This window comes from Triturus cristatus, chromosome 4_1 (genome assembly GCF_964204655.1).
Source record: "Triturus cristatus chromosome 4_1, aTriCri1.1, whole genome shotgun sequence".
NCBI lineage: Eukaryota > Metazoa > Chordata > Amphibia > Caudata > Salamandridae > Triturus > Triturus cristatus.
The window spans coordinates 1,350,751,429-1,350,770,841 of NC_140585.1; the positions used below are offsets into that span (position 1 = coordinate 1,350,751,429).

The following is a 19,413-nucleotide window of genomic DNA, read 5'->3' on the forward strand; positions in this document are numbered from 1 at the left end:
TTGGGCAGGTACACCACCACTGAGCTACTCATTTTTAGACCTATTTCTAACCGATTTGGGGAACAAGATGCTTCTCACAGTTTGCCAACGCTACTTGTTTTGACACAGAGTAACAATCTTAAAGATGTATCAATATATGTATTAAAAATAAAATGAATGCATTGTGTATACAGTAGTATTGCTGTAATTCACGCGTGTCTTGCATGTTTTTTATTTCAATAAGATTTTATTGAGATTTTGTCATATACAAAAAACAAGAAATCACAAAACTAAAACAAGTAAACATAAAAACATAGAACATGCACCTTGTCTCGCGTGATGCTACAGGGCAAACGTCTGTAAGGTGTAAAGTCTAAGGTACAGTTCGTTACCTTCTGTTTATTTATAGGCTGCCCTACACCCTCTATTCTAGTAAGGGGTCACAGTTAGGAAAGGAGAGAAAGGACCAGAGCGGAGATAAGGGGCCTGAGCGGAGAGAGAAGTGAAAAAACGTGCTCGTGATTGTACAGAAAGGTAGGAGACAGGTCGCTGATCTCGCCTCTTCATGGAGGTTCATAGGGGTCTAGGTACTTGTCCATAGATGCCCACATTCCTCTGTTGGGCTGCTTCCATGGTGAGTCTCGAAGGGACATCGCGTCCGCACCTCTAAGGTATTTCACCCAGTTGAGCCACCCCTTAAACGATGCTTTGGATGTGTCTTTCCACTTATTTAGAACCATCTTGTCCTCTGCAAGTAGGTGCATACGGCTGGTAAAAATGCTGCTCCAATGTGGCTTTCTGCAATTTACAAGTATGTAGCTATCCAAGGGTTGGTGGGTTGCAAATCGACATGTAGGTGAGGAGTCCAATAGGAAGTGTATCTTGTCAGCTGGAATGGGGTTATTTACAGGTTGAGTATCTAAGTGACAAAAAGTGATACGTTCTGTGGCATGGGAGCAGTTACACACACTTTTCAGAGAAAACCCTACTTTTTAAAATCTGCCTGACATCTCAAGGCAAGACACATCAATAGATGAGTGCTACTGGGCCATACTGATGGTAGAAATGTGCAACTCAACTCAAGCCACCATGCATTGCATCACGTTCTCACCAATGAAAATGAAGTCCCTGTCCTATGCTGAATTTCATCTTCATCCATATTCCTGCTGTGTCCACGAGAAAGCTTCTGCCTACTGTTACAAGTGCCAAACCACCTGTACTGTGAATATAGATTGACAGCTGCTGCCTAAACGTTTTTTTTAATGAAACCTAACTGCTAAACAAAGTTAATTAACCTCCGTTGTCAGCTACATTACATTTATAAAGCAAACTTCACCGTTTTCAACTATTACGGGTCTCATTTCTACTGTTACTTACTGCTTACTTTACTGTGAGTTGAGAGCGAAGCTCACTGCTGCCCCTATGGCTACTGTCTATCACTAGGTATACTGTAAATGAAAATTTTTGTATTTCCAGGTACCCTAAAGTACTGATCGCTTTTTGTCACATGCCAGCATGCAGCATTAATTTTGTTTTCCAGGCTTATTGCGTGAATAAATTCAAGTTACTTCGCTTTTAATGTTTCCATATTTAAACCACATACATCTTTTCTATTTCTAACATTATCCTTTTACACTCACTAATTGTGCAAGTACTTCTCTCCCATACACTATACACATACCTTTTTAGGTCGAGCCTAGACAGTGCATGCACTGTCTGGAACATCTGTTGTATGTACTTTGTGGGCTCTGGACATCTGCCACAGGACTTTTCTGCTTCCACTTTTCCTTAGGGACTATTTTTTCTTTCCAACTGCCTCTATTTAACTGTCTTGATAGAAAACGACAAGTAGAGGTCAGTAAAATACCAGAATTGCTTTCTGCTTAAGGACTTTCCTTTTTAATTTTTCTGGCAACTGCCTCTATTTAACTTTCTTGATAGAAAACGACCAGCAGGGTCAGTAAAATACCAGAATCACTTTAGCATTTACTAGATTCCAGGCCATAGAAACTTGTCTCCCACGATCACCCGTAGACAATAATATTTCTTCTCAAATCTTGTACTTTCAGTGATATGACCACGAAGGCCACAATTTTATATTAAAAACAGATCTTTTGATTATACCATTACCTTCTGTTAGGCAATATTTTTCTCCATGTGCTTACTTTCCTCCCTGTGAAAGAACGGTAGATATTTCAGCACCCAGGCTAATATGCTGCATAGCTGAATACATATAAGGTCCCAAAGGCGAGACCGATTGCATTGAAAATGCTTGTTTCTACTAGAGATGCCTTTTGAAGACTCATGGTTTCTCTTTTTTAAGGTCTTTCTATGCACCTCTGGTGATGCTTGGCGTGACCTCTCTCTTTTCCTTGACTTGTCTTGTGAGATAACAGAATCCTGACTGTTCTCTTCCTCAGAAACTACAGTTGTTTTAGCTTTAAGTTTCTGGAGCCATAACAGCCTCCCCTCTCTCTATCCTTGAGAGTTTTGGACAAAAAGGTTCTACAGATCTTACAGTTGTTAACCTTGTGGGTAGAATGAAGGGAGAGAATAAACTCCTTATGAGGATCTTATGAGAGCAGCCTCTTCTTTCCACAGGTCCCACAGGGTCTAAAGAACGAGTCACTTACCTTCGGTAACAATGTATCTGGTGTAGACACAGTCTAGCCGCAGATTCCTGAACTTAGAATATCCCCAGGCGTCAGTAGAACTGGATCCGGAAAACTTTTTCCCCAGCAGTACCTCTGCGTCGCCCGGCTCCGTCCTGACGTCGTCCACGGAAGTGACGTAAACGGAGCCATATAAGGCCCCCCCCCCCTCAGCCCCCGGCGCATTGATGTCAGTTTTCTACTGCAGAACTTTTCTGCCGCCACAACGCGGAGCCACTACAAAAACAGTGAGAGTATGGGAACAGTGTGCCAAAAGAGATCAAAAATCTTTGCAACAACGACAAGAAATCATAGAATGATGAGAAACATCACCATGTTGATTAAATAAATGGCATGACAAACAAAGGTTAGTTTGCAACCACAGGTTAGAACTGTATTAAACACAGTCTGTAACCACAGGATGTAACTGTAAAGGACAACAAGACTGGAGCAACATGACTTATGGTATGTGACCGCAAGTGTGCAACAACAGAGAATGTGCCCCCCCCGATAATGACCTATGTACTGTAGCACAGTCAAATAGATCCCCAACCCAATCTACTGCAGTACAGTCAAGTAAACCCCAAAGTAATGGGGAAGAAATAGACGAGGGCTGAAGGAGGGTAGAATAACATGAGAATCCCCACGCCCGAAGAACCAGGGTGGAGGAGCATGGAAGGGCACATAACCTAGCCACCCAAGAACGAGAATGGGTGGAGAGCCAACGTGCTAAAACAGAATGATACATCCTGCCCCAGAGGGAGGTGAACTAGAACACCCCGGAGGAAGACCAAGGCTACCTGTAAGGAGGCAAGTGGGTAGAACCCAACCTGGAAAGGTCCTCGCAGAACGGGGAGGATAGGCGGGAGTTAAGGAATCTGCGGCTAGACTGTGTCTCTACCAGAAACATTGTTACTGAAGGTAAGTAACTCGTTCATCTGATAGAGACATCTAGCCACAGACTCCTTAACTTAGAATAGATAGTAAAGCTATACCCCATTGGATGAGGGTCTACGACTGAAAATCACTAAGTTACCAAGGGAATTAATCTGTCAATAACATTGACTAAAACAAGGTGGGAACATCAATGCAGCGTGGTTGACACCAGACCCATGAAGCTCAGGGTAGAAGCATGAGCAAGGGAAGCAAAGGTACCACAATCCGCCAGAGGACGGTACAAGCCCACTTTTGTCCAGACAAGAACGAAACAAAATCACAGAATTAAAATGGTCAGTGCAAAATGGCAGAAATGCCATAAACTTCTGCAAAAAGAAGTTAAACTGAGTGTAGGAGCCCAGGATCTGCAAGAGACAAAGTTCCAGAGAAGGGACTAAAAGCTATGACCGAGTCAGAACATACAAATTGAGCGTGCACAACAGCAGATGCCAAAAAATGACATGTCGGGGCAGATGTCATCATGCCGAGACATACAAACTACAGCTACCAGGAGATACATAGATGTGGATTATAAGAATACACGTAAGCAGACACTGTGTACCATGGGAACCACACCACACAAATGCACATGCCCAATGAAATGTAACGGCAACAGCATGTGCGCGTCAGCAGAGAAAGACGGGCGCATCACCAGGTAGTCAACCAGCCAACTGTACCTACAGGTACAATGACACAAAGCTATTTCCCATGAGGGAGACTGAGAGAGACAGAGAGAGAGAGAAACAGAGACAGAGACAGAATTAGAGACAGAGACCGAGAGAAAGAGAGAGAGAGAGAGAGAGAGAGAGAGACGGAATCTGGGATAATCCCCAGAAACCACAGCAGGGAAAACTCCATATTATTGTCCTCTAAATGAAAAAGTCATGAAAGTGACAACCAAGGGGAAACTCAAAGAGTAGCCCTTGAGAATAGGAGGTCACCCAATTGGTACCAACGTCCCTGATGTGAATCATAGCAGGACATACAATCTCCATCCACTAAAAAGGGAAACATCAACTCCTCTGATCGGGGAAGGAAAGACTGGGCTCCTGCAATACAGGCGGGGACAATGACCACCACATTAGTGAAGGAGGAGTCAGTAATATCCAGACATAGAGTGTCAGAAGGAGTATATATAGCCACATACAGAGACTGGAGGATGCCAGTGATCATCCGGAGGCAGAATACTTCCACTGAAAAGCGCAGCAGAGGCCAGGAGTAGAAACACCTGAGCCGTGTGCGGCAACGAACAGAAGAACGTGAGCCCCGGCCGAGGAAGGGCAGAGGGGAGCAAAGGGCACAAGTCAAGACGCAGCAGAGACCTGTCTGGCGAAGACTCAACTGCCCATAGGCAAACCCCAGACAAAGTGTGAGCCATGCGAAAAGCCCAAGTCCTTCCCAACACCAGGGAAAAAGACAATACCACAGGAAGAGAATGCAGTCAAAACAGTGGCGCAAGGAATACCAAGGGCACCCCGTGACAGCGCTAACACCTAATGTGGATCCACATGTGGTGTCCACCTAGAACACAGAAAGAACCCGTTCTGGAGCGGAACGAAACAATGCTCCCACATGGACGCGTACTCATGCCGAAGACAGCCAACATTGCCAAGAGCATATGAAGGCTGAAAGAATTGGCAAAGGCAAGACAGGAGGACGTGAAACCCCCTGGGGCGAGCCGGATACGGCAGAAACCCAACACCACACTGGAGCAGGCTGCATCCACAGACGCAGGAGAGTGCTACGGACCAACCGTAGGCTGCAACACAGAAGCTCCAGGAGAGGGCCACGCCAATCCCTGGGTCCCTAGGGAGGAGGCATCCTATTGCAGCAGGAAGACTGAACGAAGTGAGACACCTACAGTATAACCCATAGGAAAAGTCCCCAAAGGGACAGAAAACATAAGAAGAAGACTCCACAGCAGCCTCCGAAACTTCCTGGGCAAGGAAGAGCAGCTACATAATAGCTAAGGAATACCCCACATAGGGTGTCACATCCCTATAAAAAACAAGGGACACCTCTTGAGACAAGCTCATAGGCAGAGGTAAAAAAGAAACGTATAAACAGCTGGCCCAGCTGTACCAAAGGAAGGGTAAAACACGGATTATCAGCTTTACAAACCGTCTGGGAAATAACATCTTAAACCCAGAGAAGACCACCAGAAAAGCAGTGACAATACTGCATACGAAATCAAAAGTCCGCCATGGGGACTAAAAACCATGGGAGTCATGGGAACCCAGACATGAGGCACTGGACCGCCGAGTTGGCATGCCCGTCAAACAGATTGACCCAATCAAAGGGCAGGTACTATCTCCTACAATGGCATGAGGGTACTGTATTGATGTAGTCCCACTCATGAGTGACTGATAAACTTTTCTTTGATATTCCAGCTTCCGTGCCCATCTCTACTTTGTTGGTTTAAGAACCTGTGGACAGATAAGGGTGAACCCCTGCACCGGTGGGCCCCTAAAAAGGCTAATTTCCACAAATTGGCGGCCAACTTGCGGGGCTCATCGGAGACGCAGCCATCTGAGGGAGTGGTCTTGACGGAAGACATGAATATACTGAGGAGGTACCCTGCACGAGGAGACCCTTTGTCTTTGCAGACCGACGTGTTTTTCCGGTTTTCCCGATCTGACCCTCCAGGTGATGGCCGGTCCCAACTGAGATCTCCCTTGTTGTAAATTCTTTCAGTGACCATTAGGTCGACCCAGAGCTTGGCAGGTGGAGGTTGGAGACTTTGGTTTGGTACGGTCGCTAAAGCGACACTCTTGTTTTGGATTTGCTTGGCCAAGATTCTGGTTTTGTTTGTTTGATTTACTTGTTGCAATAAGTAAAGGCAGGTAATGAGGAGATTTTTCTCTTTTTTAAATATTTGTGATAGGTACTATATTTGGGATAAGTTCTACTTTAACTATAATATTATATTTACTATAGTATTTTTAACATGCCTGCTTTTGGCAAACTTTGTAGAATGTGTTGCTGTCTTGATTGCCAGCCGGCTCCCCTAAATGGGATACCCAATAGGTTTATGTATATTAAATATGGTATTTCTTCCATAATGAATAGTACACTGTGGAACAAATTCACAAAAAAGGATACTGATCTACGATGGCCAGTAAATAGGTCATTTGATGTTAAGAAGATTCAGTATGTTGAGCAGTGTTTAAGAGAAAGAGTCGGCAAGATATGTTTGATTGTGTACGAATGTGGGAGAAAGAGGTGAATGAGAGAGTGAGGAGAGAAGAAGCTATAGCGGAAAAAGAACAGCGCAAGACTATTTATGCAAAAGGGTAAGGATTGAAAAATAAAGAAATTAAGGAAATGAAAGAGAAAGAAGATAGGGAGCATCATTTAGAGGTAACTGGCCAGTACCCTGTTAGGCGCCCCATTATCCCATCCTCAATAGACCTCAAGATGATTCTATTTTGTTAGACAGACCCCCACCCCCATATAAATTCCCTAGCGCCCCTGAGAAAGAAGGTTCTGATGAAGAGCATTTTTCTTCAGATGAAAAAGAGGACGATGAGCAAACTGGACGAACGACTCGCTCTACTTTAACCAACAAGAATAAGGCAACTCTTAGATCCGCAGCCAGTATGGCAGCGTATGGGAATGCCTCCGCTCCAGAAAATCTAGCAATAGTTCAGCAATGGTCAGATCTAGAGCAGTTATATTTTCTAGAAACATTCACTTGTGAAGTAATAACCAGTTTTAGAAAACATTCTGATGATCTAGAGCCTGCTGATATAAATTCTGATTATAAACAGTTAAGTGATGGCACCTTTACCTCTTTACAAATTTCCAATCAAATTAGGCGAGTGGTTAAATTAGGAATTGCTGCCTTTCGTCAGCGAGAAGAGAAAAAGGGAGCTGCTAAAGCTACAGCTGAGCAAACAGTTCAGCTCCCAGCTCAACAAGAAGGAGCTACAGGGACATTTACAGACATTAGTAATCCTGTAGTTACTGTAAAACCAACGCGTGAAGCTGCGCCTTTGTACGTTCCCCCAAAGGGAATGGGGACAAGTGACGATAAAACTTCAGATAATGCGAAAGGTTATATTATTTATAATTGGGTCTATACCCCTTGGAGTAGAGCAGATGTTATAGCTCTTAAAGCTGCTTTGCCTGATCCGCGCAAAAATCCAGCCGCTTTTTATTTAGAGGTAGAAGGAGCTATTAGTTTTTGCACTATGAAATTACTTGATATGGACATGTTCTTTGGACTTATTTTCCCCCCTGGTATGTGGAGATCAATTCGGAAGGTAGATGATAATGTAGCTTATGTGATACTTGGGTGCATTTAGAGGAAACAGATGCCGCTAGAGAGCCTGCGCAGAAACCGCAATAGGTGATATTAGATCTTCCTAAAGCTATTGTAACTAAGTTGAAAGCTCTTATACCCCCTAAGAAAATAGATTGGGCTACTTTAGCGTCTTGTAAGCAGAAAGCAGATGAGTCAGTTTCTGATTTCTTTACACGATTCAAGTCATTGACAGATGACACGGGTAAGCATCTGTTTGTAGACAAATTTGTCGCTAACAAGTTGCCAGAAATAGCTAATCGTCTAAAGGCCAGCAAGAGTTGATGGACTACGTCCTCCCCCGTCTCCCTTTTGACTATGGCTCAGTATTACGAGCGTCAGGAATTAGAAGCAAAAGGCAAAGAGGATAAAAAGGTTAAAGATTTAAAGACAAAAGTTATGTGGGTTCAGGTCTATGGTCCCTCATTCAGAGGTGGTGGTGGAGGCGGAAGTGCGATGTTTCGCCCTGGTCCATCCCCTTTCTCTCGAGCACCTCTGTCTTCTGATCATTGTGCATTGTCGTTTTGCGTGCCCTCTTTTGCAAGGTCATCAGTATCAGCGGAGTAGAGGAAACATGAGAGGCCGCCTGGGAACTCAGGAAATAGGGGAGGCATGGATAATCGAACTAGATTTGAGGCAGTTGAGCAGAATCAATTTTTTTTTTATACTTTCGATAGGCGCAATCAATATCAAATGTCTGATTATCCGACTGATGGTCCTAAGGATTCTGATTATGGCTAGGAATGCCTAGGATGGGGTAAGGAACCGGTTGAGGTCCCAGTAGATCAGAGGGGTCCCTATGTCGATGAAACATCTTGGGTTCTACTGATTAGTTTCTGGTAGATACAGGAGCTACTCGTAGTGCTCTGTCTAAACAATTGTTTCCTAGGGCTCCTCTGTCTGGCACAACGATAACATCGATAGGATTTGATGGGACACCTTTCCTTAGCCCACTGCCACAACCACTTGCATTCAGTCTTGATAAATTCACTGCATCATGTCCATTATTGCTTTCCCCTAACACACCGGACAACACTGTGCGTATCGATATGCTTAAACATTTTCGTGCTACAATACATTGTTTCCCAGAAGGTGTGCGTGTTATTTTAAACGACAACTATCCACTGGTTGAGAGGTCTTGCCTTATTAAAGAAGATATTGCTCTGGCATCGCAACCTAGTACCTTGTGGGCTTCATCAGATACTGATGTGGGACAAATGGTTATCTTCCGGGTCCCACGGGTTTTATATCTGAGTTATTTTGTCCTATTTCGTTTTCCTGAATAAACACTTTGGCGCTTCCGCGTCCACACCAGCGAACAGACTTCACAGGTACGTTTATATAACCTACACAATAGAGATTATAATCACGGTGATTATAGCACCTTGTCGATATTTTCCACCTAGTTGAATCACAATAAGTTAAACATAGAGATATAGTCACCAGCAGTAGTCATGAAATGTAATAAGAGCCGTATTCCGAGTTCTTATATATTTACAAATACATTATTCACTTTTATTTTAGGGAATACCCCCTGATGAAGGGCAGGTCCCGAAATGCATTGGGGCTAAGTCATATTCGGTGAAGAATAAACAGAACATACTCTATACCTACATTGAAGTGAAGAAGTGTTTTGGAATGATGCATACCACATCATGTTGAAATGGATCCTAATATATTCACGTTATTATAAAGAATTTATGAAAGGAAATAAACATTAATTTAAACAGCAACTTTGGATGAAATATTTGTATAAAAGCGATATTCTCGTTTTAGGGAGTCTACAGGTTTGACCCTTCCCGGATGAAAGGGCATCCTATATTTGTCTACAATAACTTTCGCATAAAGGACAGGAGGCGGTATCCTGCAGACCCATACATCACTATTAACCTCACTAAACTGAACAAACAGCTGTACATATATAAAAAAAAGGAGACCGACGGAACTCATATATATTAAGTAACAAATGGTCATCCCGCCAGTCCATATTCAAGTGAAGGAAGGTGCCTCATTGCCTCGACTGCCCCAATATAAAATATCTCGGGAAGGTGAAGAAGCATTGATATACATTGTTCAGGATTTGATCAAAGTGGGGGTTGTGGAAGAAGTCCCCTACAATACCTGTAATAGCCCTATTTTTCCTATTTTGAAAAACTACACTGAGTCCAAAGTCTATAGATTTATCATTGACCTACGAGAGGTCAATAAGATAGAAGTGCCCCAATACCCAGTAGTCTCTGACATCACAACACTTCTTACTATGATTCCTCCTACTGCAACCACATTTAGCGTAATTGACTTGAAAAACTATTTTTTGGGGATATCTATTCATCCTGATAGCTGCTATTTGTTCGGCTTCACTTTGAATAATCGATCCATCAGATTTTGTAGAGCTCCACAAGGGTATACAGAGAGTCCTAGCATCTATAACCAGGCATTGAATAGACAGCTTGATACTTTTCCTGTACCAAAAGGGGTGGCTCCTATTCAATATGTCGATGACATCTTGTTGGCTGCTGATACCCCTGAACAGTGCGAAGAAGGAACACTGTTATTGCTCTCATTTCTTGCATCTCATCATCACAAGGTCTCATTGCAATATTGTAGACAGCAGGTTACCTATTTAGGTCCCCTCCTGTCTAAGGAGGGACGTGCACTCACACCAGACCGCATTCCAGCTATTTTAGACACTCCTGTGCCCTGTACTCAAAAGGATGTTCGTGCACTGATCGGCCTTACTTCTTTCTGTAGGCAGTGGATCCCTAACTTTTCCTACATTGTCAAGCCCTTGTTACCCTTTTGACTAAAGACACTCCGATGCCCCTCCCATGGCCTACTGAATGTCAGAATGCCTTCCAACAGTTATGTCAAGCTCTTTACTCTGCACCAGTGTTAGGAACTCCAGACTACACTAAGGCCTTTACACTCTATGTACACAAGAGGGACGGTTGTGCCCTCTCGGTTTAAACCCAGACACACTGAGATAAGCAGCGTCCTTGTGCATATTTTTCAGCTGTCCTTGATCCAGTTGCTTGTGTGTTGCCTGGGTGATTTCGAGCGGTAGCGGCGACAGCTGTGTCCATGCGACAGAGTGAGGGAATAGTCTTGTCACATAGATTACTTGTGTTAGTACCCCATGCAGTTGACGCCCTGATAAATCAGTCAAAAACACAGCATTTGACTAGTGCTCGCTTGACTCTTTTGGCCTCTCATATTACATTAAAAAGATGTTTGACTTTAAACCCTGCTACACTATTGCCATTCCCAGCTACTTAGTTCCAGTCACAAGAGTAGCACGACTGTAAATCCCTTACTGAGGAACAAACAAAGGGTTGTGTTGACTTACAAGATACTCCTCTTTCTAGAGCCGATTGGGAATTGTGGGTTGATGGGTCCTGCTTGAAATTGCCTGATGGCACAACATCAGCTGGGTACGCAATTACACTTCAGACAGTAGCTGAGACATCCCGCATCCCACAGAAGTCAGATCAGGCAGCTAAATTGATAGCTCTGATATGAGCATGTGAGCTTAGTACTGATTTGCTCGTTAACATCTACACCGATGGCCGATATGTTTTTGGAGTAGCTCATGATTTTGGGCTACTTTGGAAGGAAATCACATGGGACACAAATAGTGCATGGGGAATTAGTACATAATCTCCTTACTGCCTTGAAATATCCTAAGAAAGTAGCGATTGTTAAGTGTAGTGCACACAAGAAAGTGACTGATAAAATAGGACAGGGAAATGCCTTTGCGGATCACACAGCCAGTGAGACTACAATGCAGCGAAGCACTACATCTATGTAGGTGGTTGTCACAGGCTGTACGTTAGCATGATGCCAGGCAAGAGGTATTGGACATGCAACGATCTGCTTCTGCTAAAGAATTAGACCAATGGTCTAAGGAGAGTACATTGGACGATGAGGGCTGTTGGAGGAATAAAGACATGACCAAGTGGAGATTGCCCACAGCCTACTTACATCCCATGATTCACATGGCCCGGCACATGTTGGAGCATCCTCAATAGCAAAGCTACTTATGCAGGTTTGGGATCATCCAGATATTGCCGGCACAGTTAAAAAGATAGTCAAGTCTTGTCTGATTGGTCTCCAGTGTAATCCTGGAAAGGGAACACGAACTACAATAGGAGAATTTGCAATACCAACTGCACCTTTTGAGGTACTGCAAATGGATTATATCCAGCTCGAACGCTGTAATAACCTGAAATATGTCCCAGTAGTGGTATGTGCCTTTAGTAAATGGATAGAGGCATACGCTATGAAAGATAATACAGCTCTTACTACAGCAAAGGTGCTCCTAAAGGAGTTTTTCCCCAGATTCGGCGTTTGCAGAGTTTTGTGGAGTGACAACGGACCCCATTTAATTGGGCAAGTTGTTGAGTATGTCTTGAAAGGATTGGGAACTAAGCAGAAGTTCCATGCTGCTTTTCAACCACAATCAGCAGGGCTCGTGGAACGATACAATTCTACATTTAAGCTTAAGTTGGACCAAATAAAGGCTTCCACATCTCTGAAATAGCCTGATGCACTGCCCTTGGCATTGCTATCCATTAGATCAGTACCACATTCACGATCTGGCCTCACACCGTATGAGGTGGTATTCAGAAGGCCAATGGACATTTTGGGGATTCCTAAGCCACGCCCTATACATGATGTACCTTATGTGTTGATGAGCGACTACTTGTCTCAGTTGACTGACAGCTTGCTTTCTATTCATCAACAGGTTCGAGAAGCTCTTCCTGACAGGTCACAAGGTGATGGTCATGATCAGCGGCCTGGTGACCAGGTGATGGTGAAAGTGTTCCAGAGGTCAAGCAGCCTGGAACCGAGGTGGCGGGGACCTGAGCAAGTTCCCCTGGCCAGCAGAACTGCAGTCCCAGTGACCAATCGGAAGAATTGGGTCCACTCCACCCACTGCAAGAGGGTGACGTCCGCCTTGGTGGAACCTGCTGCACTGAAAGATCACCGCGACATCCTGGACACAGAGAGAGGCCAAGCTGCGTCACCTGCAGACCCTGAGGAACTCTTCCCGGACCATAAGATTCATGGTGCATCTCGATATCAGCTGCGAACGCGGAAAAGAGAAACTACATTGCTGAAAAAGACTGGATGAGTCACCGTCCTGGGTTAGTGAAAGGCTGAGCTACAAAGGGGGGGACCCTTGTGGTGATACCAGTCTCAACCCTCACTGAAGAAACCAACGGCTGCCCAGGGACCTTAGGACTCCATCTGTTTTGTCTTTCAACATCGGGATGAATATGTCTGCGGAGAAGAGGTCAACTGCTACGAGTGTCTGTGACAGAAAGATCATGTTTATTGTTGGACTTACTTCCACTGTTATAATCATTGCTACGATAACATGGGTTATAGAGGGAGTAACTCCTGCTCGAAATCTACTGACTGCTACTACTTCTGTCCCCATTGAGCACCACTACTTCACCCTCCCTTTTCATGAACAGAAACAGACGTCACACACACAATGCTACGAACATTACCAACTGTTGGGTGTGTGGAACGATGCCAGCTCATCAGAAGGGAGGAAATTCCTCTGCCATTTTCACATAACGGTTCCTGCAGAGCCTGGTTTGCGCTGCTGTGGAATACTCATGTTTCTAACATTACTGACTGTGGTGTAGGTGGATTTAATGCCCAACTTAACAGAGCTTGTTACCCAGATGAGGAAGGAGATCCACAAGCCTAAGGAATGGACCTTTTCTTATAGCTGTTACTAGAGCTCAAGCAGACCTGTATGTAAACAGTGTTGGTAGTATTCCTGTGGGGAAAAGTGATTGTACTCTGGTGTTAAATATTACTAGAGTAAATAACAGCAGTTTTATGTCATCACACAACATTTATTTTATATGTGGAAATAAGGGATCCTATCATTTACCCATTGGTTGGTCCGGAATTAATTTTGTGTACTTTTTGCTACCACCTGTGTTTTCGGCACCTGCATCCTATCATAAAGACTATAAACTGTTTAATGACATTTCTAAAAACCGATTAAAGAGGACAATAAATCATGATGAGGTGGATCAGACTGATACTGCGCTGCAGCAATATGTTGACTTTAATTTGGAACTTTTCTTCTTTGTTGGTGCAGCCTTAAACAGCAGAAAGATAAGGCGCCTGACACGCGTTGTAGAGGCTGTGACCAATCAGACAGCTATGGCACTTGGGAACATCACAGAAGAACTACAAATTGCAAGAATTGTGGCACTCTAAAACCGGATGGTGCTTGATGTCGTCCTCGCGGACCGTGGTGGAGAATGCCGCATCATTGGGGGCAGTTGTTGTGTATATATCCCTTACCACGCCCCTTCAGTTTATGATGCAATTTCGAAGTTGCATAAAATAGCCTTTGAAATCCATCCAAATTCAGGAACTTGGACTTTTACTGGATGGTTTTGGACAATGATCACTACCTGGGGTTGGAAGCTATTGTCAGCCCTATGTATATTTGTTGCGATCCTTTTTTCCTGCTGTATATGTACACAATGTGGCCCGATGCTGTGTTCCCTTTGTGCTGCTACCTGTACCTCCTATATCCCAATCAAACAAAGTACCAAAAATGTAAATGCCCGACTAGTAACTGACCAAGAAATAAGAAAACTGATGTCAATCGATGTTGGTGATAATTTTCATGTTTCCTCTATTGCATAGCGATGTCTTCAGCTAATGCTAAAAGGGACGTCTGTGGAAATCACAGAAATTACCGTTAGCATAAGCTGAAGCCATTTTGGTCGTGGCATCCATTTTCGTTAGCCATGTGTTAGCCATGTGATTCTACCGTCTTCACTGTTGCTTGCTTTTCTATTTTGCTTGCGTCATCAACTATAGTTAACTCCTTCAGTACTGAGCCAGAGCTATGTATAGGCTCAGAAAGGCCTGTAGCTGCTAGAATGAACCTGTCTTAGAATGTAACTGTTAGGCTATTTCAACTGATGTAAGGAGATTCTATCTCCCCTCTCAATTTGCTGATCGAGCGATTTCTGTCTGCCCATGTTAGTCAATAACTATTTCTGTATGTGTCAGTACCTCCTCTTTGAGTCTGCATGCTAACTCTACAACAAAGTCTGTATATAAGGCCCATGGATTCTGTATTCCATGTACTACCTCCTACAGTGGCCTGAGGGTACTGTATTGATGTAGTCCCACTCATGAGTGATTAATAAACTTTTCTTTGATATTCCAGCTTCCGTGCCAATCTCTACTTTGTTGGTTTAAGAACCTGCGGACAGATAAGGGTGAACCTCTGCACCAGTGGGCACCTAAAAAGGCTCATTTCCAAAGGGCCAGCGTTCACTCGACCTCCAACGAGGTAGGAAACTGCCGATAGGAACGACGTTGACTCTGAGCTGAGGTCCGTGCCGCAGCTGCATCCAGGGACAACGCAGGGAGCGATGCCACAGCGACTCTAGAACAGGAGTCCGGGCACTCTGTCAGTGCAGAGGGTGAACTCGCCGGCGTACCCCCGTACTGAGTCCCTACCCCCACTGTGGGGCCCAAAGGCGCGCCAGGGAGAGGGGGTGACCCAAGGATGGCTTGCAGGGCCCTGGAATAGGCCTCCATCTGGGTCCGAGTCGCCCCATCACCAGGAAATGGTGGGCAGGCGGGGGTCGACTCCTGAGGGCCGGTGTCTGGTGAAAAACGGGAGCAGCGGGCCCCGACAGCACCTTTCGCAAGGTCGATGACCTCCGTGACTCCCTCCAGTGCTTATCTGAAGCAGGCGAGAGACGTCTGCGGGAACGACTCCGGGACCTGTCCCAAACAGGAACCTCAGCATGGGATGAAGAACTGCGCCGCTTGGACCCCTCCACTGGAGACGGAGACTGGCGCCTCGAGGACTCTGAACGGGACAACCGGGCATGCATCAACTTCATCCACCGTTCCTGCAGGGACTTCAGCTTCAGCTGCCGGCATGCGTCTCACTCCGTGGAGTCGTGGTGCTCACCCAAGCACCACATACAGATCTCGTGTGGATCCGTTGCCGACATCTGCCGCGTACAGGTCTCACAATTTGAAGTACGCAGGCATTGGCACACTGTTCCGGACGCAAAATGGCATTGAGACAGCCTAAAAACAAAACCGGCCAGAGGAACTGCTCTCCAAGATCCGCTTTGGGATAGGGAAAAAAAGAAAATGGACGTCAGCGCGTCGAGGGTGGATTTATTTGGCTCCATTGAGGTCACTTCCGTGGACGACGTCAGGACGGAGACGGGAGATGCCGTCCCCTGGCGCGCATAGGTACTGCTGGTGAAAATATTTTCTGGATCAAGTCTGACTCCTGGGGATATTCTAAGTTAAGGAATCTGCAGCTAGATGTCTCTATCAGATGAGTCCTTTCTTCAATGATTCGGACAGGTTAATGTAAGGTGTTGAAAAGTTAAATAGCAGAAGTAATCTGGAAGAACCTAATCTGGATATAAACTGAAGAACTGAGCAGAGGGAGACTCTCTTTCACACGACGTGCGGTAGATGCCTCTGCTGGGAGTGTTCTAAAGGGTGCTATTGCCTGATTGGCTGCAGTAAATAATGTAGATAAGCTAATAAAGTCAATGTTTTTGCCATTGTAAGCTATGCCTACTAATTCAATTGCTTTACAATGTACCGTGGTACTCCTACCCTGACAGGGAGGATTCAAGCATGTGAATCTATGAAAGATCCAATACTGGAGAACTGCAACATATGAGGATTAAAACTGCAAGAACAACAAAAGTTAATAACTGAACTGAGCTTCTTCAGAAGGAATTAAACACAACAAATTTACAGATATTTCATCCGGTGACTAGGGCGTTATCTGCCACTACTTCTTTTAAGATTTAAAAAGAGAAAAGGGAAACTGACCCATAAATATCCCACTTTAATTGCCATTCATTTTTAAAAGCCCGGCCCACAAACCAGCAGCAAACATAGCCCTCTCATCTGTTAGTAAACATAAAATAGAGGCAAGCATAAAGAGAAAAAAATGCAGAAAAAGTTCATTTAAATTAGTGGATTGCAAGAGCGATAACCACCGAAGGATTCATCAGATACACTGTTAGTAAACAAAACAAAAAACAATGAATAGTTAAGTAGATGATGTCCTAAAAGTGCCTGGAAACAACTTATTGTACAGTGTGATGTAGAAAAGCACAGGTTACTCACTCACTTGGAACTTTTATCTGTGAAATTGCTTCCTGTACACCACAAAGTTTGCACATCTTCAGACTGCGAAGGAAGTTTGTCCATTATGTGAATTAGAAGTAAGCATTGTGGAAGAAAAAGGTCTGAAGGAAGATCTGCACAAAACAAAGACTGCATGAACAAACAGAAGATAAAACATGGACATACTGCCATCAATCTATCAACAACCTCTTAATGTCACTAGTAATCTTTCAGATAAGTTTGATATGTAACTAATGTATACATATGATATCTGGTACCTACATACTAAAATGCATTGGCTGACATCTATGCAATGAATGAAACAAAAAAAGAATGGTGGCTGGGAATGTGGGTGCACACAACTTATTACACATGAGGGGTAAAGACACATCAATCCGTACAATGAGTGTCCATATATCATTAGGTGCTCTGAAGGAGGAGGAGCCACATGATCTTCCTCAACTGGAGGGAAATCCAAACTAAATTACAAAAGTTCTCAGATCACTCAAACAGTTTTGACTCGAGGTCGTGGTACCAACAGTTCTTTATTCGATTACTAACAGTTCTTTATTCGAATATCCATTTTCACCCATATACTCTGACGTTCCACTTGCCAACATGTGTCATCTTTAAAATCTAAGCGTAACAGCAGACGTCATCAGGGCTCGTTATGTGTGTATTCTGCTTCGTTCTTTTATGCGAAATGGCAAAATCTGCACAGTTTATTCTGTCCAAATAATCGAGAGTGCGCATACTGCTCTTTCTATGTCCCAAAGTCTTGTGTGGGGACTGGGGCCTGTAGGAGAGTAGGTTCTGCTTCTTATAGTTACCCCCACTTTTTGCTGATGTTTCACTGTTTTCAACTTAGTCTGGTTGGGATCCTGCTATCCAGGACCCCAGCCTAGCTGCTCTCTCTCTAAATTGATTTCATTTACTTTAGGTACACTACAGATTGGATTCTGGGGTACCCTTATATGTCCCTAGTATATGGTATACTATATACCCAGGGGATAAGTACCCCAGAGGCCTCTCAGGTGCTGCAGTATGTATTATGCCACCCCTGGGAGACCATTCAAAATGACACCACAGGTCTACTGCAGCAGCCTTTGGAAAGTGGTGCATGCACCCCATACTTAGATATAGGTTCACTATATCTATCCTAATCACTGCGCATATAAACCTATCAGTCACCCCTATGGCAGGCCTTATCATCCTGAAGGCAGGGTGCTGGGTTTTATGTGAGAGTGTGCCTATGCATGAGCAGAGCCCCTCTGCAGCTTTCGGAACCTTTATTCCGGGGTGGTTTATGATGCAGCCAACCATATACTCTTAAGTGCATTATAACCTAGCGGTAAATGCTAACTTTAAAATGGCTGCATGGAAACATGTAGTGTTTGGTGTCAAACATCTTGGAATCATACCTCCACACCAGTAACTGGTGTGGGAGGTATGATTCCACCCTACTAGAGGGAGAAATATGACAGCACAGGTACACCCGGTACCAGCTTTACAAACCCTGGCATAACAAAATGGATGCGGTCAGCCACAGACACGAGTCTGCCCTCCTGCTGCTGGACGAAACTCTGGCAGGGGATAGCTGGACAATAGGTTTCCTGTCACGGGGAGGTGTGACCCCCTCCCAGACAGGCTTTAGTGTATTGGGGCTGGGTGGGTGCGCTCTGAGATTGCTTGGATGTCTGCACTGGGGGCACATTTAGTGTCCCTGTGCATAGTCCAGCTCAAACCGGTTGCAGGGGCTATCAGCCACTGCTCTGCAAGAAACTGGACAAAGGACATGGGTCTAGCCACCCCTCTGTCCTGACCCTCCCATAGGTGGGTCGCCATAGTTTGTCCCACCTCTTCCTTGTGTATAAAGTAGCAACTCCCGGCTACAGGACTTTAGATTCACCTGGACGAAATTCTGCTACAGAAACCAAGTACTTCAACTATCTACACTACGTTGGATGACCGAAGAATCTCCCTTGGAGTAAAGGAGTTACTCCCCTGCAAGACAGTCACCTGAAACGCATCTGACCAGTTTGCATCTACACAGCTCCTGAAGGACTCCGAAGATTTTGCAACACAGGAGGCGGGTTCCGAAGCTTCCCGGAGGTCGACTTGTGGTCTCAGCAAACCTGAGACCCGCACTCGTGGGGACCGTGCAACCCGTACCCCTGGACACCGTGCACATTTACAGCACCATATGCTTTTTGGCGATCCCTGAGGCTGTGCTTTGGGCTACTTGTAGTCCAGACCTCGAGCAGTGATTCCACCAAAGATAACTGGCCTACACTCCACGAGTGTTCCATGGGCTGGTATTTTGTGATTCCTCTCGAGGTCCCTTTGCAATCCCTGGTCCGTCGACCTGTGGGCCCC

The 19,413-nt window shown here is 44.7% G+C and overlaps 1 protein-coding gene across 1 annotated transcript in view; it reads right to left on the reverse strand.

Moving 5' to 3' along the window:
• LOC146856663 (FIGNL1-interacting regulator of recombination and mitosis-like) overlaps window positions 1-19,413 on the reverse strand; it is a 1,639,010-nt gene that overhangs the window by 1,431,705 nt on the left and 187,892 nt on the right. The window contains exon 3 of the mRNA XM_085654838.1: window positions 17,042-17,171. Within this exon, the coding sequence (XP_085510964.1) occupies window positions 17,042-17,171 (130 nt within the window). The remainder of the gene's footprint in view (window positions 1-17,041; window positions 17,172-19,413) is intronic.